Below are 21,788 nucleotides of genomic sequence, written 5' to 3'. Positions count from 1 at the left end.
TTTCACACACACACACACACACACCCAGGCATGTCACTTTCATACACACACACACACACCCAGGCATGTCACTTTCACACACACACACACACACACACACACACCCAGGCATGTCACTTTCACACACACACACACACACACACACACCCAGGCATGTCACTTTCACACACACACACACACCCAGGCATGTCACTTTCACACACACACACACACACACACACACCCAGGCATGTCACTTTCACACACACACACACACACACACACCCAGGCATGTCACTTTCACACACACACACACACACACACCCAGGCATGTCACTTTCACACACACACACACACACACACACACACACACACACCAGGCATGTCACTTTCAGAAGGTTAGGGTACCCACCCTCCTTCCCCAGTAAAGTAACTCTGCTAAATCTATGACAGCCAGGGTGGATTGGGAATCCAGAAGGCAGGTGGGTGGTAGAGAACACAGGCCAACATCTAGAATGAAGGAAGGCGCTTCCTTTGGTTTTAGAGAAATCCACCCCACTGGGGAGGAGAGCAGCATTCAGTCCTCAAGTTGAAAAGGGAAAAGGCAGCAGAGCTGTGGGTCTGGGGGCTAGAGCATCTCTGGTCTACAGCCCAGTTCCCTGGTACCTGACCTGGGCAGACAGGTTGCGGGAAATCAGCATGGTTCAGACCTCTACTGTCCCCACAGCAGGGTCCTCCCATCCACCCATAACTCTTCCCTGATGCCCAATTCCAAATGCTCTCACAGGGAAAACAATGCATCTGTTGTTCAAAGAATAACCTTGTATCAGTTTATCTCTGAGCAAGTTCACTTGCCTAAAAAAGGAGGGGTCTGGACAACATGATCTCTAAACTTTTCTATTGTAATGGGAGACCTAATTTAAAATCAGGCATGGAGTTTTACAGAAAGTGAGGCATCTCGTTTCTTTGCTTCTAGCGTAGCAACTGGTTGTTTCAGGCTGATCACAAGTGTTAGATTGGTCTTTGATTGCTTAAAAAGAAGTAATTATTACTTAATAAGGTTTCACTTTGAGGGAAGTAAAACCTTAGATATATGGGCTTTGTGAAGGGTAAAAATAGAAAAGAGGTTGTTTGGGGTAAAAAAAAAATTGGGAACCATTGATGAATGACTGACATTTAATAACTATTCACCACTAGAGGCCAGTAGACTTTAGCAAGCTTCCTCCCAGTCCTGGTTCCAGCCATAACATTCTAATAGCCTGGGCATGTGCGTGAGTGTGTGTGCTCAGTCGCTCAGTCCTGTCTGACTCTTTTGGACCCTATGGACTGTAGCCCACTAGGCTCCTCTGTCTATGGGGTTCTCCAGGCAAGAATACTGAGTGGATTGCCATTTCCTCCTCCAGGGGATCTTCCCGACCCAAGGATCAAATCTGCGTCTCCTGCATGTCTGGCATTGGCTAGAGGATTCTTTACCACTGAGCCACTTGGAAAGGCCCAATAACCTGGGCATTTCACCCAAAACCTGAGTAGGGTGGGAAAGACGATGGAAATAAGAAGTACCTAGAAGAAAGCCTTCTTCCACCGTGGGTGTCTGAAGATCTCTGATTTGTTGTCCCTCTTTAGACCCTGAGAAAGGTTGGAATGGTTTGGAGGTAAAAACCATGGAAAGTCCTAAATATAGCCAGGGCAAGAGGCTGGCTGGGTGGGAGGGCAGCGGAAGCACATTGTGTTCGAGCAGGGCAGGGCAATAAGGTGACATCAAGCTGCTCTTGGGGTGGCTGAGCCTATAGCCCAGGCAGCAGAAAGGTGTTCCAGGCATTCCTGAGTGTGTGCCCAGAGCTGGCACAGGATGGGGCACAAAGTGAAGGGTAAGACAAGATGGCATGCCGAGGGCAGCAAGCATCCTTTCTTCCCAAGGGGCAGCCCAAACTGCTTCATCTGTAAAATTAGGAGATAACGAAAGTTACCCCATGTCACAAGAACTGGATGAGAAAAATACCACTATTATAAGCAACAAGGTTCTACTCTGTAGAACAGGGAATTATATTTGATATCTTGTGATTAAACCATAATAGAAAAGAATATGAAAAAGAATATATATGTGTGTATAACTGAGTAACTTTGCTATATAGCAATAATTAACAATATAATTCAACCATGCTTGGATAAAAAATAAATTTAAAAGATCCTACTATTAGCCCAGACCCCAAGGGGCCTGGAAGCGCCTCCTCTTCCTGTCTGTGGTATGTAGACTCTGGAACTTTCTCTCTCACAGGGAGGGGAATGGGAGAGCAGAGGTCCTGCCCCAGTGGAATGTTGGTATGTATAGTACAGCCTGGGGCCAGATGGGGCTCAACCTAAAGGACCTTATTCCTGCAGTTATTACAACGTATCTATAGCGCATCCTATGCCAGGAGAGTTTCACAGCCAGGGAAACTCAAGCTTGCCTCCTCAGCTATCCTTTCTCTACATCTGAATTAATCTGTCCCTTTGAGGTAAAGATATAAACTGTGAGGGACATCTAGAGCCCGCCCACCACTTTACCTGCCTCAGAGCCAAAACTGGACGGAGCACCAAAATACTCAGTCATGAGACAAATATTTAATGCAATATTTTTTAAAACATAAAAATCAGTGCAAAAAAAGCCCACAATGAGCAATGATGAGTCAAAGTTTTAAATAATGGCAAGATCCAATAGAACCGTGCCCAGAATCTTGTAGCCTGAGGCCATTAATTACATGTGCCCCCTATACATGTTTTGCATGTGTTTTTTTTTAATTTAAAAAATTTTTTTTATTAGTTGGAGGCTAATTACTTCACAACATTTCAGTGGGTTTTGTCAGTTTTGCATGTTTTTAATGGTAAAGTTTTTTTTCTAGAAGTAGATTTAGGGAAAAAAGTTTGTTTGATATGTTTGCTTCCATTCAAGCCAAGGAAGTAAAATTCTAAGAAGTTATGTTTTGGGTATTAAATGAAAAAGTGTTGCAAATGTTAATGTACCTACTTCAAAATTTTTCAATGTTTTTCCCCAACTATTCTAATATCCTGGGAGGGAAAAATCACTGTTTAGATAACTACCTGAAGAACTTCCCTGCTGGTCCAGTGACTAGGACTCTGGTCTCCCAATACGGGGAGCCTGGATTCAAGCCCTGGTCAGGGAACTGGGTCCCACATGCCACAACTAAGAGTTTGCATGCTGCAGCTAAGATTTGGTACAGCCAAATAAATAAATAAAAGAAAACTGCTTAGAGCTTTCACTTCCAGGAAGATGGAATAGGTGTACTTTTCTTTATTCCTTTCAAAAAGCAGAACTAAAAAAAAAAGCAAAGCCCAGGACATTATATAAAAACCAACATAAAAGTTTGAAAGGCAGAGAGGAGGAGGACTGACTAGTGACCTCGGGACCCAAGAATCAACACCGTGCCGAGCTCCTCGGCCCAGACTTGGAGCCAAAGGAGCAGTGACCCTGAAATGCCAGTAAGCAGAGGCAAGAAAAGCCCCACAAAAGCCTGCTCCCTCTGGTCTGAGACAAGGAAGGGGCAGCTGAGCAAGATGGAGAACTTGTGAGCAATAATCACTCCAGTCAGACTCCGCAGGAGAGTCAGAACTTTGACCACTGCCCACCCTTAAGGAGGCCACCCTGTCAAACACACTCGAGGTGTCAGGGGAGGCCACGTGGGGAGCAGTAAGGAAGCACTTCTACCCCTTTCAACCAGTGAGGTATCAGTAGAGGCCTAGTATGGAGTTATTATTATTTTTAAACTCCCAAAAAAGAAACCTCCAGGCCCAGATGGTTTCATTGAAGAATTCTAAAAAACGTTCTAAGATATAACATCAATTTTCATAATCTCTTCCAGAAAACAGAAGAGAAGGGAACATTTCCCAATCAATTAATGAAGCTATTTTTATCCCGATACCAAAATCAGACAAAGACAGTACAGAAGAAAAGAAGCAAAGAAAGAAAGACTATATTCCAATATCTCTCATGAATATAGACATGAGAGGCTAATATTGATAAAATATTAGCAAATGGAATTCAGCAATATATAAAAAGAGTTATACATCATGTGCCAGTGGAGCTTATTCCACTGGGATACAAGTCTGGTTCAGTATTTAAAAATTATTAATGTAACTCACCATGTTAACAGGCTAAAGAGGAAATAAAACACTTGATCATATGAATCAATAAAAAAAATTTGACAAAAATTCAACATCCATTTATGATTTTTAAAAACTTTCTGAAAGCTAGAATAGAAGGAGGAAACTTCCTCAACTTGATAAACAGCATCTACAGAAACCTACCTACCTTTGTGCTTAACAGTGAAAGACTGATGCTTTTCCTTAAGATCAGAAACAAGTCAAGATGTCTACTCTCACTACTCTTATTCATCTTAGTGCAGGAAATTCTAGCCAGTGCATTAAGGCAAGAAAGGAAATAAAAAGCATGCAGATCAGAAAGGAAGAGATTAAAACATGCCCTATTTATAGACGATATGATTGTCTATGTAGAAAATCTCAAGGAATATAGAAAAAAATCTCATAGAACTCATAAGTGAGTTTAGCAAAGTCATATACAATATGAGATAAACAAGCAAACATCAATTGATTCCTATATATACTAGCAATGAACGTATGATAGTGAAATTAAAAATACAACATCATTTATAATCACTCAAAAATATGAGCCACTTAGGTGTAAATCTCTCAAAACATGTAGAGAATTTGTGTGTCAAAAACTACAAAATGCTGATGAAATAAATCAAAGAAGGTTTACGTAAATGGAGACATATCCTATTCAAGGATTTGAAGACAACAAAGAAAAATGTCAGTTTTTCCCAAATTGGTGCACAAGTTTAAGATAATTCCTACCAAAATCCTAGCAAAAGTATTCATAGATATAGATAATATTTTTCTAAAATGTATACGGCAAGATAAAAGATTTAGATTAGTTAAAACAATTTTGGGGAAGAAAAAAACAAAGTAGGAAGAGTCAGTCTAGCTGATTTCAAGATTTATTATACACCTAATACCAGTCTGTGTGGTACTGCAGAGGGATAGATCAATGGAGAGAATAGAGAATCCAGAAATAGACCCACACAAATACACCCAGCTGATTTTTGACAAAGGTGCAAAAGTAATTCAATAAAGGAAAGATCATCTTTTCAACAGATGGTACTGGAGCAAATGGATATCTACAGGCCAAAAAGAAAAGAAAAAAAAAAAAAAAACCTTGATCTAAGTCTCATACGTTTTACAAAAATTAACTCAAAATGGGTCACAGGCTTGTAAAACATAAAACTTTTAGGAAAAAGAAAAGAAAAACTTCATAATCTTGTGCTAAGCAGAGAGTTCTTAGAGTTGCATCAAAAGCATAAGCGTGAAAGTAAATATTGATAAATTAGACTTCCTTAAAATTAAAAAATGGCTTCCCTGCTGACTCAGAGGGTAAAGTGTCTGCCTACAATGCGGGAGACCTGGGTTCAATCCCTGGGACGGGAAGATCCCTTGGAGAAGGAAATGGCAACCCACTCCAGTACACTTGCCTGGAAAATCCCATGAACGGAGAAGCCTGGTAGGCTACAGTCCATGGGGTCGCAAAGAGTCAGACATGATTGAGCAACTTCACTTTTCAGTCTCAAAATTAAAAAACTTTTGCTCTGCAAAAGATCTGTTAAGAGGATGAGAAGATTAACTACAGACTGGGAGAAGTATTTGCAGACAACATTTTTGACAAAGGATTAGTATCTAGAAGGTATAAAGAACTTCTAAAACTCAACAGTGGGAAAAAAAAATCCAATTGGAAATTGGGTAAGAGACAAAAATAGACATTTCATATAAATGGCAAATAAATACATTATAAGAGGTTCAATAGCATTAGCCATCAGAAAAATGTAAATTAAAGCCACAATGAGATGTCACAACATGCCTATCAGAATGGAAAAAAACTCACAACACCAAATGCTGTTGAGGATACAGAGAAACTGGGTCACTCATACATTTACACTGATGTAAATACAAAATTGAAGAAGGAAATGACAACCCATTCCAGTATTCTTTCCTGTGAAATCCCACAGACATAGGAGCCTGGCAGGCTGCAGTCCATAGGGTCACAAAAGATTTGGACACAACTTAACGACTAACAACAGCAAAAATACAAAATGATACACTTACTCCGGGAAAAAAGTTGGTCAGTTTCTTAAAACGCTAAGCATGCAAACATTATACAACCCACCAGTTGTGTATTTATCTCAGAAAAAATGAAAACTTATAGTCATACCAAAATCTGTTCGTGAATGTTCACAGCAGCTTTTAATAGCCCCAAACTGGGAACAACCAGCTATCCATCAACAGGTAAATGGTTAAACAAAGCTGTTTCTGGCCAATTCAATAATAAAAAAGAACTGCTACATGTGTTTGAATGAATCTCCAGAAAATAATGCTGAATGAAAAAAAAAAGCAAATTTCAAAAGGTTCTAGATGATCTTATTCCATTTATATAACTGTCTTGAACTAATAAAATTACAGAAATGAACCTATTTGTGACTGCCAGGGGTTAAGGAGGGGGTGGGGGCAGGAGGTGAGTAGGTATGACTATAAAAGAATAGCATAAGAGATCCTTATGTTAATGGAAATATTCTATATCTTGACTATATAATAGTCAAAATCCTGGTTGTGATATTGTGCTATAGTTTTGTAAGATGGGGTAAACAGGGTAATGGGTAGGTGGAATCTCCCTGTATTGTTTCTCATCATTTCATGTGAATCCACAGTGATACAAGAGTAAAAAGTTTAATTTAAAGTATAAATGAAAACATGTCTCCAAGGACACAGGTTTTTCTTTTTGCCTCAGACTCCAGTATGGCTCAGCACAGCATTGCCTGCACTTGACCAGCATTCCACCTTGCCTCTTCTCCTTGATTTGCCCAACACAGAGTTGGGGTACTCAGTCTGACTGCAGAATGGATTATTTGAAGACAGCACTCTCCTGGGAAAGCTGGGCTCTGAATACCTCCAGGCTTCCCACGCCTTTATTAACCTGTCATTCCACTTTTCAGGATCTGGCCCCTTATAAAGCTGACATAAAGGCCCATGGTTCCCTCTCTAGGCAGTGTATCTCTAAGTACAGTTCCAGGATTCCCTATGTCACAATCACCTAGGACATTTGTCTCAGTGACTATTCCTGGGCCTAAAAGAGCAGAATTTTAACCAGCTCCCTGAATGAATTCTAATGTACACTTAAGTTTGAGAACCAACGGGGCTTGACTTTGTCTGAAGTCAAGATTTTCTGGGAAGGCACAAAGAGCTTCCCACACTGGGATGTTCTCTAAAAGGCCTTTCTGAAAGAGGAGAGACCAAGGAGGGACCCCGTGCCAGCACTGGCTCCTGTTCCAACAAGGACACAGACCACCCCCACGCTGGGCCCACGGGCTGGGAGCTCACCGCAGTGTTTGGCTCGATGAGGCGGTGCTGCAGTTTCTGGGCATCTTCCCATTGCCCTGTGAGGCAGAGTCGCTCCAGCTGGCACACCTGAGCCCCCAGGACATTGGCCAGGGCACACACGCCCCCCACAGCTCCTGCCACAGGTAACAGGCAGAATATCAGCCAGAGCCTCTTCTCGAAGAGAATTCCAAAACTGGTCCCCGGCACCTCTTTATTCTGGGGAGTCAGGCTGCGGATTTTTAGGCCACCGGTGAGTCACAGCTGAGACACGGTCTGTGAGTTTACGGAGTACAGGTTTCCAGAGAGAACCTTGCCAGCATATTCAGAATAGAACCCCACAGGCTGAGGGGCAAGGAACAGAGCCTGAAGGCTGACTCAAGGACGGTTCCTTTCTCTCATCCCCCTTTCCCCCACGGTAAAGTCCCACCTGCCAGTTGGCACCTCTACACTCCTGCAATTGCCCCCTGACTCATCAGCCCTGGAAGGAGATGGCATGGATGGGAAGCCTCTGCTCTTCGGAAATTGTATTCCCCCCAGTGAATTCAGCCTGGGCCAGTCGCGGGGGAGGAGAATGAGCACTAGACTTAGTCAGGAGACCCGGCATTTCCTCCCATTGGCTGGGTGAACTTGGACGAGTCACCTAACCCTCACCGGCCCTCTTTGTTCTCATCTGGGCAATGGAAACGGGCTGGCTGTGATCTCGGAAGTTCTGCCACTTCTGCCAGCCTGTTTAGTGTGATTCCAAAGCTAGTTAGGAGTGACTCAAAGCAGAGTGGCCTCAAGACTGGAGAGAGAGTGGGCATTTCACATGAGTGAATATAGCTGCTGTTTATCAAAAACCTACTGTGTCGAGGGCTATGACAGACACAGGGCCAGTGCTCTCTAATCCTCACATCTCCCTGCTTTGCCGAATAAGAACTCAGGCACAGAGAGGTCGTTTACCTTGCTCGGTGTTAGTCAGTGAATAAATGGCAGAGCTCAGATTCCAGTTTAGATCTCCAGCCTGCAGAGCCAGTGCTATTTCCACCTACCACACTCAGGAAGGAAGCATAAATGGGTCTCCTTTAACTCTCCCCTTTGGAGACTGTGACAGGGTAGAGGGGAGTTATACGGAACCTATACCACAAGCCAAAGTCTGTAGAGACCAGAAAGAACATGAAGCAGCATTGTCCCCTGCATCGCTGGAAAAGTAACTCAAATCTCAAATCACTGGGGCTTCAGCTAGTGGGAGCAGGTGGTTCCCTCCCCTCCGGGGCCCAAATCCAGTCTGAACTCAGGGACCTTGACCCCAAGCAGACAAGAGCACTTGGTCTAAATGGTAACATTCCTAGGATCCTATACTGGAACAGTGTCTGATCAGTCAGCTGAAGATCCCCAGGCCAACCCTGCAGGCCTGACAATTCATTCTGGCCTGGGCCCAGGGAGAGAGGAAAACGCACTCCCAGACTGGTGGGAAGCGCCCCAAGGCCTCTGCCCTTAGACGATGATTTACAAGGTGAGATTAAAGGAGCTAAATTTGTCACCTAAGCTGGGAGCTTGGGACTTAGAACAAACTGCAGGCATCCCCACTACAGGCCAGGGGATTGTTCACGGCCACCCTCCTCTGCCTAACAAGGTCACTTAGAAGCATCCACTATTCAAATAAGTAAGTGGTGAGACATATCGCTGAGGTTTCCCAGCAGGCAGGCTGGCAAAAGCCCCCTGTCCACACAGTCCTGGCCTTCAGCATGTTTCCCAGCAGAACCCAGCTGCCTGTATCATGACCACTTGTCACAATCTGAGAGGAGTGAGAGGGCCTACCTACGGCATAGCTGGCCAGCAGGAAGCCAGCCGATCCGGCCAACACCTGGAAATCCTGACTCCTGGTCTTGTGAACAATCAGCCCAATCCTGGTCACCTGTAATAACGGCCAAGCTAGTGTGAGAGCTGGGCCGACAGGCTCTGCTGCTGGCCTGGCTGGGGGCTGGGGGCTGGGCAAGTGTGGGAGAATGAGAGTCGAGGTCCCAGAGAGATACCCCCCTTGATTTAGACGAACCCCAGAGAGACCAGAGGACAGAGGGAACCCACACCAGAGTCCAGGACTGAAGCAGGTCCTAGAGCTGCCCTGAAGTAGGTATCAAAAGAGAAGAGGAGTCCCCGGCCGAGGGCTGCTGCCACTCACATCACCCCCGCTGTCCTTGATGCCCACAATATTGGGGTGCTGGGAAAGCGTGACCACCGCATCCACCGGCAGGTCCAGCCCCGTGTTGGCTGGGACGCTGTACAGCACCACAGGAATTGGAGACAGGTCAGCCACCTGAGGGGTGCAGAGAAGAGAGAGGAGGGCAGCTGCCCCAGGCCTGAGGCGGTCGGAGCCTGGGTCTGTGCAGGACTGCCTGGACTGGCCCACCTCCTGGATGAGAAGTCACAGAGTTGTGCACCCTGATTGCAAACACTGACCCTGGGTGATATTGAAGAGTGCTTTCTGTGTGCCAGGCACAACTCCAAGTCCTTTTTGTTTTGACTGATCTTAATCCTCCCTGGAGGAAGATTCATCATTCCTCCCATTGGAGAGGGGAGGGAAGAGCGACCCAGCAGGGTTAGGTCAGTTGCCCACGGTCACACAGCTGGTAGCTGGTGGTGTCCCTCCCCTCTCCCAAGCTGCCATTCATGGGAAGTCAGCTCACCACTCTGCTCCTAGCTTCTCCCCTCCCGTCCCTGGGCAGAATCTCTGCTCCACCCAGCTTCCTCCGGGCCCAGGCCTCAAACCCACACCTCTGCCTTAACGCACCTTGGTGTAGTGGTGAACGAGGGCGGCGCTGCTCATGCGGCCACGATAGCAGCACGGGGTCACCACCATGGCGGCGTCAGCCCCGACCTGGGCCATGCTCAGCGTCATCTCCACTGTGGCCTGAGTGGCTACAGGAGGAAGAAAGAAGTCTTCCCTACAGGCCATGGTGGGCGAGGGCAGGAGGGAGAGGACCAGACTAGGACCGAGGCAAGCAAGGGACGCAGAAGAGAGAGAGCAGGACCTAGACTGAACCCAGCTCCGGGCCAGGGAGCCAGCCCCCCACACCCAGCCACCGGCAGGCCCCGGGCATTCGGGCCTCACACTCGCAGCCGGAGCCGGCCAGCAGGAGCTTGTCCTCGGGCAGGGCCTGGCGTGCACGGCTCACCACCTCCAGGCGCTCACTGCTGGTCAGGAAGGGGAACTCGCCGTTGGAGCCCTGGACCACGAAGCCTGCAAGAGAAGCGACACCTTACCATCTGCTTGTGAAAAACCGGACGTTGGTCTTAACTCACCCAGGTTCCTACCTCCCCAACACCACTGTTTTTCATACATTTCCTTCCCATCTTTGTCCTGAGGCAGGCAGAGTGTTGTACCCTGTTGCAGTGAGAGTGTTCACACCATTTTTTTTTGTTTGTTTGTCTTAATGAGATATTTCAGCATACCAGAAAAAATAGATAATAATATAATCCACATCAGTGTACCCAGTACCCTTGACAACCTCCCCCCATCTCTTCCTCATCTCTGGCCTGTCTCAAGTGTTCATGGTTTCCATTCATGTCTTTTTACCCTTAAAACACATATATGGAGCCATAAACAATATATAATAGATTTTTTGCCTATTAAGACTTTACAGAAATGGAATCACGTAATCTTCTCCTCTTTGCCATTTTGCTCACCATTATGTTCTGAGCTTTGTCCACAGCAGTATAGAGAGCCCTGATTCATTCGTTTTCATTGTTATATACTCTCTTATGAAGTTAGACCACAAATTACTTTTCATTCTCCTTTTGGCGATATTTAGAATATTTCCTATTTTGCTATTACAAACAATGAGAAAACCAACAATTTAAGAGCTTCTCTCAGTTTAGATACTTAGATGTGTAATGGCTGAGTCACAGGTAAATTCACCTTCACGTGCCAGACTTCTAATTAGCCAGTCCATACGTAGCAGCACATAGAAAAACCTGTGAGTTTCAATACTCTGTATTCACATCAATACTGAGTATTGTCAGAACAAATTCTTGCCAATTTTCTGGATGAAAAGTGGCATCCCATTATTTTATTTTACATTTCCTCTTTTATTCATCATTTGTGAGGTTTCTAATATTAGAGGTGTCAATCCTTTCATATCCACAAGAGACCAGTAAAACTGATGTTCTTCAACTGAATCTAAAGGGAATGTAAAACCATTTTCCTCTCAGCTTATTTCATTTAACTTTCTCTTTCCTCTTCTTTCTCCTCTCTACTCCATTCCATTCCAAATTTTTTCCCTTAAATGTAGCATACAATACATGAAGATTATTAATAAATAGAAGACTGTTGGGGAAAAAGGAAAGAAGCGGGGGCTATCTTAATATACAAAATCACTGCCATACACTTCTGACAGATATCTGATTTGGAGGTTCCTGACAGTCAAAGCTAAAAGGGAAATGTAGTCATCTGACAGATATGTAGAAATCAAGATAAAGCAAAGCAGCTGCCCTGGAGAAACACAGATTTTCCTGGCACTGGGACTGAGAAAGATTGTTCCTGTGAGTCATCCTTAAGGGGACACAGTGTGGTGGGGAGTCAGCTTTACACCACAAGGCTTTCTCTGTGCTGTTCACTATCCCGTTCAAGTCCACTGAGCGGGCTGCCGGGAGAGCTTCCTGGATACTTAGCATTTCTCCCCCAGTTTCGTGTCTTAGTAGCATTGCAGGGAACATCGAGAGGCAAATAGCTTTCTGCTTCTGTTAGATCATTGCCTCAGCATCAGTTCCTCTATGTCAGGCTAGGAGCCCATGGTAGGAGCCTCCTTCTGTCTTGCTACATAAGGTCCCGGTGGTTTCCCAGTGGATCTTCCCACTTGCAGAATTGCCAACCCCAGAGAGGGCTCCAGGCCAGCCATGACAGGAGCAGTAACTTCTGGCTAAGGATTTAGAGGTCAAGCTGCTCCTGCCTCCCCAAGTACTCTTGAAGGGGGATTCTTGCTTCAGACATATCTCCAGTCATGGCCATTCACTCCCAAGTCCCCTCTCATTCTGGTGGCCAAGTCCAGAAATCTCCATGTCCCACAGGTGGACTTGGCCTAAACAGCAGGACAGCTGGGTCTTGAGCTTGGCCAGGGGTGGGAGCAGGTGGGTGAAGCAGGCCCTGTGCTCAAGACTCCTAGTGGCCCCTCCTCGTTTGCTTAAGGGGGCATCCGACCCAGACCTGACTCTCAAGAAGGCAATGAGTCCAGGCTGGGGAAGAGGAAATGTGATAGAGTCAGGCAAGCGCTGGACTCAGGCCCCTCTGGCTGTTGGGCGAGTTACATCACTTTCTGAGACTCCGGACAGTAAGGGCACTTCAATCCTACCTTATAGAGCTGTCTTAAAGGCTCAAATGAGAAAATGTATGAGAGAAAAAGCACTTTGAAGTCTGTGAAGTGATACTGCCAAGAACCCCCTCCTTTTCCTTGGCCAGATGTCCAGGTTCAGGCCCAACGTGCCGCTGGGTGTGGAGGCGGGGCTAAAAAAGAGCTTGGGGGTGGAGGCGGGGCTAAAGAAGAGCTTGGGGGTGGAGGCGGGGCTAAAGAAGAAGCCTGGACGGGTGGCGAATGAGGAAAGTGAGCGCTGGGTAAGCAGAGAGCAGCAGAGTTGGCAGCCAGAGCCCAGGTTTAATTCCCAATTTGGCCCCTTGCCAGCTCTGGACTCTTGAACAAATAGCTTAATCAAACTTCAGCTTCCTCAACTGAAAAATGGGGGTAATTTTAGTGCCCTTTCTAAAGTTGTGTGAAGTTTAAATGAGATCCTATTTACAAATGCCTGGAATAGACAGAACCTGGTATCAAGTAGCTATAATCATTATGGAGTCAGAGGAAGTGCCCAAGCCTTAAAACCGGAGGGTGGCAACTTTCAATCTGAGGAGGGGGACAGCGGTTGGTATGGGAGGGGAGGCTGCATCCAGGGACCTCTCAGCCCCTCCAGCTCTGAGAGGAAAGAGGCTCATGTCGGAAGCTTCTTTCCCCTAGGAGCCAGTGTAGCCTGATAAGGGGAATTGGGTGGAGGCTGAGGACACACAAGCAACAGGGTGACTTACTGTGGCCAAGAGGAATCACAATCTCTTTTATGTAAGGAGCTTCCCCAGTCAGTATTACACACTTTGGCCCATCGTCATTGCCACTCTTCCGAGAAGTCTTCCTGGAATCCAGTCTTCCCTGAGTATGTTTCCTCTGAACTTCTCCTGCCTGTTCCTAGTTCTTCCCTGCTGTCTACTCAAAAATGCATGGAGATCCTCAGAATCCTTCAACCCCCCTTACCCCCACCTGTTTTCTCCAACTGGCCTCTGCTGTGAAATGAGGAAACTGAACATTTTCCTAAGTCCTCTTTGGCTTGAGGATTTGGAGTCACTTTTCAGGCTTTTCCTCCTCCCCTTTGCTGATCTCTAAACACTCCCCCTTTCCAGCCAAACTGACTTGTCAGAGCCCTCCAGACACAGGGCCATCTTCCTGTGGTACGCCTTTGCTCCTGCTCTTCCCTCTGCCCAGAACACCTCCTTAGTTGCAGCCCCCCACATGCTGCAAGGACCTTGAAGCCTTTCTCAACCCCCCTCCCCACTGGGCTCCACGGTGTTTTGTCCTTGCTCAGCACTTGTCTAGAAGAATCTAGGTCAAGGATGGCGTCTGCCTCATTTTGGCCTCCTCTGTGACACCTAGCACACTGCCTGTTGACCTATGCGTTGATAATTGGTAGTATAAAAGAAAAATTATCCTAAACCTGGTCTGGGGCAGAACTATTTTGCATGATGTAATTCATAACCTCCCACTAGGAAGAAAAGAAAGTTCCTGATGAAATGTTGAAGCAATTTCCTAATGAGTTTTAATGGAATTAAGCCTTGATCTGGGAAACCAGCCACCCCCCACCCCCCGGCAGACTCTCAGGCAAGAGGTTAGTGACTGTTAACTTTTCCTTGTATCTAGTCTAACAATGATTTAACCATTTTCTTTTCTTATAAAAATATCCTCACCAAGAGTTTATACTTGAATTGTCTCCTTAGAAGCTATTTTCCTTGAAGTACAATTGTAGTAAAAGTTTGACATGAGCTCATAACTGAATTGTCCAATAACTTTTTGACTTTTAACTTGAACTACCTTCAGATTTACAGGAAAGCTGCAAAAATGATACAGAGGATTTCCATACATCCCTCCATCATTGTGCCTAACTAGAGAACAGTGATCAATACCAGAGAGTGAACATGAGTACAATACTAACTGCAGACCTTATTTGAAATTTTTGCCAGTTTGAAATTTTTTTAAAGCTAAGATTCCAAAGTCATAATTAGCTAATCTGAAATTTTATGTATTAAGTTTTTAGTAAGGGATTTAAGGTCTTTCAGATAAATGCACATATTTTAACAATCATTTTCAGAAGCCAAAATTCACTGCATTTGGTTTCTGTCTAATTAGCATCTTCCAACATTTTCCAATGCAATTGGCTCCATTTTTTTTCCCAATTAAGATTTTTATTATGAAGTACCTTACACACACACACATATCAATGTTTATATAGCCAGTGATTAATAGTGTCAGAAATATTCAAATACTCCTAACTGTGCTCCATAAAGTCATAATTGACAACATGTAGAGTGTTTATAGATTTATTCATTCTTTGCAATGATTCTAGGCACCTCCTTCCTGGAATTTGAGGCCCACAGTTTGGAAACCACTGGTAAATCCATAATAGTTACAAATGGTAAGACATGCCTATGTAAAGGAGACACTGGGGGTTAGACAGTGCCCCGTAGCTGACTTCTCTCAAGTTTCCTGGGGAAGACAGCTGCTTCCCTTTAACAGCTTAGCAGGGAGGTTACCACTTGCCCCAGAAATGGCTTCCTGGGACCCAGAAAGGGGCGGTAGGGAGAGTCCCAGGCTTGCAGGTGGGCACAGAGCTTGTCAGGACATGTGGGAAGAGGACAGGGACAAGTATGAGAGACAACAGTTCAGGGGACAGTGGGCATCAGACCAGGGAGCAGCGCAGGGCAGGGATGAGGGGTACGGGCTTTGCAGTCAGGCCACACTGGGCTCTGACCCCAGCAATATCCACCTGCTGTCTACGCCACCTCTGGGAAGACTGCACCTCTGAGCCTCACCCGCAAAGTGGAGATAATGTCATACCTTCCTCTTCGGTCTGTGCCATAACTTGACACAGAGCGCGGCATGTACTAAAAAGTTGAAAAAAGGTGGTGGTTGGAGGGAGGGATTTCCCTGGTGGCCCAATGGCTAAGACTCCACACTCCTAATACAGGGTGCCCAGGTTCGATTCCTGATCAGGAAACTAGATCCCAGATGCCACAACTAAAGATCCCACATACTGCAACCTAGACCTGGCACAGCCTAAATAAATAAATATTACAATTTTTTTTAAAAAGGCAGGGGGAGCTATTGTAGTATGAGGAGTAATGCTACTCCTTAGTAGTACTGCAGCAGTAGCAGCCTCAGCCCCAGCAAGAGCAGCACAAACCAGGAGAGAGAGTACATAGCCCAATACCGTGGCTCTGAAGGTAGCTGGTGGGGAGGCACCACCACGATCCCAGTGGGGGCGGGGAAAGAGTAGCATCCTGTGAGCAGCACAGGGTGGGAGCAGCACCAAGAGGACTGTAGCCCCACATCCCAACCCTACTTACTTCCAACCCTCACCTTACTTCCACACACCTCCCAGCTCCTGACTGCTTCCTCCTCCTCTGGCGGCAGCAGGTTAGTGGGGGCTGAGCCCTGTGGAGAGTTTCCATGCCCAGAACCTAAGACCCCAGAAGTTAATTTAGGGATCCTTGAACCAGCCTACCAGAGGAGGACTTGGGAGGAGGAACACTCTCCCCAGAGGCCCGCCCAGACCCGGGGCTGGCCACAGAGCCTCCAGACTCAAGAGTAAGGGCATGCAAGGCTTTATTGGCTCAGCTCAGGCATTTGGCATCGGTGTGTTGCTCTCGGCTGCTCCTGGAATCTGCCTCTTCCATCTTCTCTCCGGGGTTCTTCAGGGGCCTGTGAGTCTGCCTCAGCTACCCCAATTCTCCCCAGCTTTCCCTCATCAGGGGCCATCAGGGGCAGACCCCACTCATGGAGCTGAAGGGGCCCGGAACCCCTTGTGGGGGGCCTGAGGAAGAAGGGACTGGGGCAGCAGCATCTCACTCTGGGCCACATAGGTTGCCCCATCAGAGAGATGGGCCACACAGGATGCCTGTGTTTGTGAGCCAGCCTTGCGGGGGGAAGGGGCATCTCCACCTGTGGTCAGGTGGCTTTAAAGGGGTGGTAGGCCTGGGGGCTGCGGCTGGGCAGGCTGTGGGACTGGTGGTTCGGATAACCCTGGTGGCCGTGGTGGCAGTGGCTGTGGTAGGTGTGTGCGTGGTTGGCACCAGCTACGGTGGATTCCCGCTGGGTGAGGAAATTCCCCTTCAACTTTATCTCCACCTCCTCGAGGGCCTTCAGCTCCTCCTGGTCGATGTCCTTGGTCTCCAGGTGGCCCGAGTTCTGGCAGGCCGTGGCCCGTTGCAACATGGAGTTAGCCAGCTGCTGCCCCTTGGTGTCAATCTCCTTGGTACAGGCGGCCACGGCGGCCCACGTGGCCTCCTCCGGGGCCGAGGCCTTCCCAGACTCCTTGTGGGTCTCTTTGGTCACGGAAGTCCCAGACATTCTCTGCTTGCTGGTGAAGGCCTCCCGGTGAAGGGCCATGCCCTCGTCTCCTTGCTGCGTGCTGAAGGTCTCCACGCGAATCGTGGTGCTGGCCTCCCCGCTGCCGCTGTTGGGCTGCGGAGCAGCGGCGGAGCTGCTGGGCCCGGCGGTATTGAGGCAGGCAGTGTTGCTGGCGGCCAGCTTCTCTTCGGAAAGACGGCTAAAGTGAGATTTGATCCAGCTCTCATTCTTCGAGTGTTCGCTCTCGGTCGGCTCCTGCACCTCTGGTGTGGTCTCAGAATCTGTCTTCCTTTTCCTCTTCCTCTGCATCCACAACACGAGGCCTCCACCTCCCAGTAACAGGGCGGTCCCCAGCACCACCCTGCATGATGGTTGCTGGATGAGCTCCAATAAGGGCTCCAGGACCCCACTCCAGGCAGGCAGAGCTAAGGGCACACTGGGAGTGGGGGAGCCCAGGTGGTCTGGTTCATGCTTGGCATGGTCTGGCAGGCAGGCCCCCCACTGCACCCTCCCTAGGATGCCCCTCCCGCCTCAGCAATGAACCTCATTGTGAGGAAGGTGGTTGAGGGGCGGGGTGGGGAGAGACCACACAGTCCTTTATGTCCAACCTGACAGGAATGGCCTGAGGCCCGGGACCTTTGTCCCACCCTGACGCTGTTCCTGAGGTCAGTGAAAGAGCAGCTTCCCCAATTCTGAGTCCCCTCTGCCTCCTGCTTGGGATCTATTCTGCAAAGCAGGCCTTCTTATCCTTCAGTCTTTGGTTTCTCTTCGTCCTCATCTGGTGGTCCCCAGGGGACAGAGGCTGCTGGGTCTAGCTGGCCATGGATGAAGGGCCTTCTTGACTGGGCTGGCATTCATTGCTTGTTGCCTAAGCCTCGTGTCTGCCCCCGTGCAGGGCCTACCTGAACTGTCGGCTCAGAGCATTCCATCTCCACTTGCAGCCACCAGCCCCATTACAGAGAGGGCCCAGAAGAAAAAGGGAGGGGCTCATTCTGAAGTAACATGAGGTCACAATTGGGCTGAGAAGGCAGAAAACACAGAATAGGCGATTTCACCCAGCTCCAGATTCCTGGGGCTCTTTAAGGATGGGGGGTTGCTACCTCTTGTCTTATGATGCCCTTTGAAACCCAGACTTTGCCCCTCCTCCTCACTTCCCTGTAAATGGGCACAGCTCAGGTGATGAGTGGGTGGGCTGGCTAGCCAGGCTCTTGTAGTTACAGACAACGGAGTCTGGCCCTCAATCCCAAGTTATACCCAGGGCCTCTCAGGGTAGAGACAGACCTGGGTCACTCCCAGAGGCATATAACACATTTTTTTTTAATGCCAAAATACAGTTATAAAAATTGTGATATTTTAAACAAAAATATTTTATCTAACAAACGAATGGCTTCAATATACAGAAAATATTAATATGACACCTTATCACAAGAATCCATGGTCTTGCCTACATAATAAGGAAATAAGACAGAAGCTTCAAGTTTTATGGGAAACATCATCTCTCTGCTCCTGCTGGAGTAGTTCTGGGGTAGTCCACTAACCTCATTTGGAAATAACAATTCAAAGTTCATCTTTGAGGTTGTTTGCGGGTGTGAGTTCAGGGACAAACAGGTTTTTGCCCTTCTGCAAAAACCCTTCCCTTTGTTCTTTGGTTATACGTTTTATTTAAATGAATAGTCTTTATTCAAATAATTAATACAAATTAACAATGCTAAATAAATAATAAAAAGCTTCAGGCAATGTCTTCCAGAATAATCTATTAACTGTTCACTGATTCCTCAAAGACAGGTTCCCATCTCTTTATTTTTTGTTGTTGTTGTTGTTCTATCTATATTTGCTCAGTCATGACCAACTCTTTGTGACCCCATGGACTGTATCCTGCCATACACCTCTGTCCATGGGATTCTCCAGGCAAGAATACTGGAGTGGGTTGCCATTTCCTTCTCCAGGGGATCTTCCTGACTCTGGGATCAAAGCCAGATCTCCAGCACTGCAGGTAGATTCTTTACCATCTAAGCCACCCAGGCAGCCTATTGATTATCTCCTCTTTGGAGGACCTTTAATTAATTTCAGGACACCCTGGCAATGGGACGAGTAATGGTTCCCTCCCCTGCCCCTGAAACCTGGGCTGCAAAAAGAGGCAAAGATCCGGCATGAGAGACACAGATTTTCGAGCTAAAGTGGCTCATTGCCCCTTTCCCGGGCATTCTGACTGCATCCTGGGAGCTGGGACAGGGCCATATAGCCCGATGTTCTCTCTGCCAGGGCCTCAGGTTTGGGCTCCTTAGGAGAACTGCACTGAACGCTGTGGCACAGTTCTCATTCTAAAATGAGGAAACCGGATTAGAGAGGTTCAGTGATTTTTCCAAGGTCGTTGTAACAGGCAGAAACATACTCCTACAAGTCTTCTAACCCTGGATGTTGGCCTCTTCCACACAGCGCCCTGCTCCCACATGTGTGGGGGTAAGAGAGAGCTGAGGTGGGAGCTGACGCCTGCATAGGTTGTATGGGAAATGGACCAGTGGCTAGTCTACCGAAGTCACGGCAGCCGTGCTCCCAGGCACCCCAGTACCCCCCTGCAGCAGTGAGTGGGGCAGGGGAGGGGAAGGAAGGGTGCAGAGAAGAGTCTGGGGTGTCCGCAGACCCCAGATTAAAGTCCACCCTCCCCGCCCCCTGCACTAGAGTGTCCTTGAACCTGGGAGGTGAGGCCCAGTCTTTTCTCAGAGATTCAAGGAGCTTCTTACTTTGCCTCAAGAGAATCAGGCCTCAGCTCAAACCTTCAGGCTCCAGTGAGCTGGGCCCCAGCAGAAATATCCTTTGTGTCACTGCTCAGTGTGGGCATCCACAGGGCACTCACTGTGTCCTAGGGAAGGGTCACATCGCCTGAGCACAGAGATATGAAATGGGTCTCCATAAGGCCAGCGGGTGCTGTCACAATGCATCTCTGCCCACAGTGGCGATCATACTGTTATTCTAATCAGCGCCATCATTGGAGTCCATACCTGCTAACGTATATCACCCTCCACAGTTTACAGCATGCTCTCACTTGCATTCTCTCAGATTTTTCTCCCAACCTTCCTATGATGTGGCCATTATTACTCCCACGTGTCAGATGGGGCAGCTGAGGTCTGGAGAGATTTATCTTACAGCTAAGTCAGTGGTTGAACTGTGGTTTGAATCCAGAGTCCGTGTTCCAAACTGCTCCACTGCATCACCCTGGTCAGAACCACTCCATTCCCAAGTTGGTGCTGGGTGTGCTAAGTCACTTTAGTTGTGTCCAACTCTTTGTGACTCCATGAACTGTAGCCGGCCAGGCTCCTCTGTCCATGGGATCCTCCAGACAAGAATACTGGAGTGGATTGCCAGGCCCTCCTCCAGGGGATTGAACCTGTGTCTCTTATATCTCCTGCGTTGGCAGGCAGGTTCTTCACCACTAGCGCCACCTGGGAAGCCCTGGGAAGTTGGGGCTGACCAGGGTCTATTTGTTGGAATCGGGTCTAGTGGGGGAATTTATCAGTCAGCAGTGGAATAAGCCGAATGTGACTGTGCAGCCTGACCTGAGTTCAAATCCCACCTCAGCCATTTATTAGCTGGAGTGACCTTGGGCGAGTGATCTCATCAGTGTGAGCTCCAGCTTCCCATCTGTGAAACGGAGAGACCGACAGCACTGCCTCAGGGAGCTGCCATGGGTGCCGGAAGAGGGTGTGAGGGGCGGGATGATGGGCAGGACTTGCCCCTTCTATCTTCATTTATTGTGCCTGTGGCTGTGTTGCATGTTGAGTGTCACAAATATGATCTGTCCCTGATCTCAGAGAGGGGAGGCACTTGCGTAAAGGGGGAAACGAGTCAGAGGGTGCAGAACAGGAATTAATCTGGCCAAAGGAGGTTTTGCCCAGAAGAGGGTGCTGACAAGGCTTTGTGGGAGATGATCTTCATTCCAAGATCACAGGCCAGCAGTTAGCTTCCTGTCTGCCTCCTGACCCCAGTACAGTGCCCCCTGCTCCTCTCCTGTAATGGAATGATCCCCAGGGTACCCGACTGTCCATGAACAGCTCCACAGAGCCTGTGTACCCTCCTCTGGTCGCTGGCTGAGGAGACCAGGGTCATTCACACCCCTCCAACTCCCCAAGTGGACAGACCCCACTTACCTCGGAAGGGAAAGGTGCCCAGTTTATGCAGATTCTCCTGCAGTTTCCCATAGTCCACCTCGGCCGTGGCAGTGAAAGGGGTGGTCACAGGTGGGTAGATGCCCGAGAGGTCCATCCTCCTCCCCTCCCCTGAGGGCCAGCCCCCCAGGGTCCTGGACAAGACCTTGCTCAGCCCAGGCCTCACAGAGGACCAGACTCGGGGGACCAGCATCTCCACAGGAGGCTCGAGATCGAGCTGGTCTCTGCCCTCAAGGAATGCTGAGTTTGGACTCTTTCCTACCCCTGTTAATGATCAACGTTCCAAGTTAAAAATTTGCTGCCCCCTGCCCTGACTTGTTGGCCCTCAGGCAGGCTCAAGCTGGGTGTTTCCAGGGTCAGAGGCTAGGCCTTTGGTTCCAGGGAGGTCCTCCCTCCCCCTAGAGAGCCTCTGGAGAAACGTCACAAGCCTGTGTCCCTCTGGCCAGACAGAGGATTGGTTCCTGGGGTCTTGATACTAAAGGTTGCCTCCAGTGGGGCCTGGGCCCTCCTCCCACAGTTCCCAGCCCCAAAGCCAGGAGCCAGGCTGGCTTCCTGTCTTCTGCTTGGCAGT

The 21,788-nt window shown here is 47.9% G+C and overlaps 2 protein-coding genes across 3 annotated transcripts in view; both read right to left on the bottom strand.

Moving 5' to 3' along the window:
• The window catches only part of HOGA1 (4-hydroxy-2-oxoglutarate aldolase 1), a 26,534-nt gene extending 4,746 nt beyond the window's left edge, over positions 1-21,788 (bottom strand). Inside the window, exons 1-6 of one of the 2 annotated variants that reach the window (XM_065923027.1) lie at positions 21,200-21,788; positions 10,511-10,639; positions 10,190-10,317; positions 9,581-9,715; positions 9,220-9,316; positions 7,420-7,553 (exon numbers count right to left, since the gene is read on the bottom strand). In XM_065923027.1, coding sequence (XP_065779099.1) covers positions 7,420-7,553; positions 9,220-9,316; positions 9,581-9,715; positions 10,190-10,317; positions 10,511-10,639; positions 21,200-21,410 — 834 coding nt within the window. In that variant the 5' untranslated portion in view covers positions 21,411-21,788. The remainder of the gene's footprint in view (positions 1-7,419; positions 7,554-9,219; positions 9,317-9,580; positions 9,716-10,189; positions 10,318-10,510; positions 10,640-21,199) is intronic. The other variant, XM_065923026.1, reaches the window with a different exon arrangement.
• C2H10orf62 (chromosome 2 C10orf62 homolog) lies at positions 16,433-17,402 on the bottom strand. The gene has a single exon (XM_065920063.1). The coding sequence runs from the start codon at positions 17,361-17,363 to the stop codon at positions 16,653-16,655; it is 711 nt and encodes a 236-aa protein (XP_065776135.1). The 5' UTR covers positions 17,364-17,402; the 3' UTR covers positions 16,433-16,652.

This window comes from Muntiacus reevesi, chromosome 2 (genome assembly GCF_963930625.1).
Source record: "Muntiacus reevesi chromosome 2, mMunRee1.1, whole genome shotgun sequence".
In the NCBI taxonomy this organism is placed as follows: domain Eukaryota; kingdom Metazoa; phylum Chordata; class Mammalia; order Artiodactyla; family Cervidae; genus Muntiacus; species Muntiacus reevesi.
The sequence above is the reverse complement of the archived record's forward strand: the minus strand, read 5'-3'. Positions and strand labels throughout refer to the sequence as shown.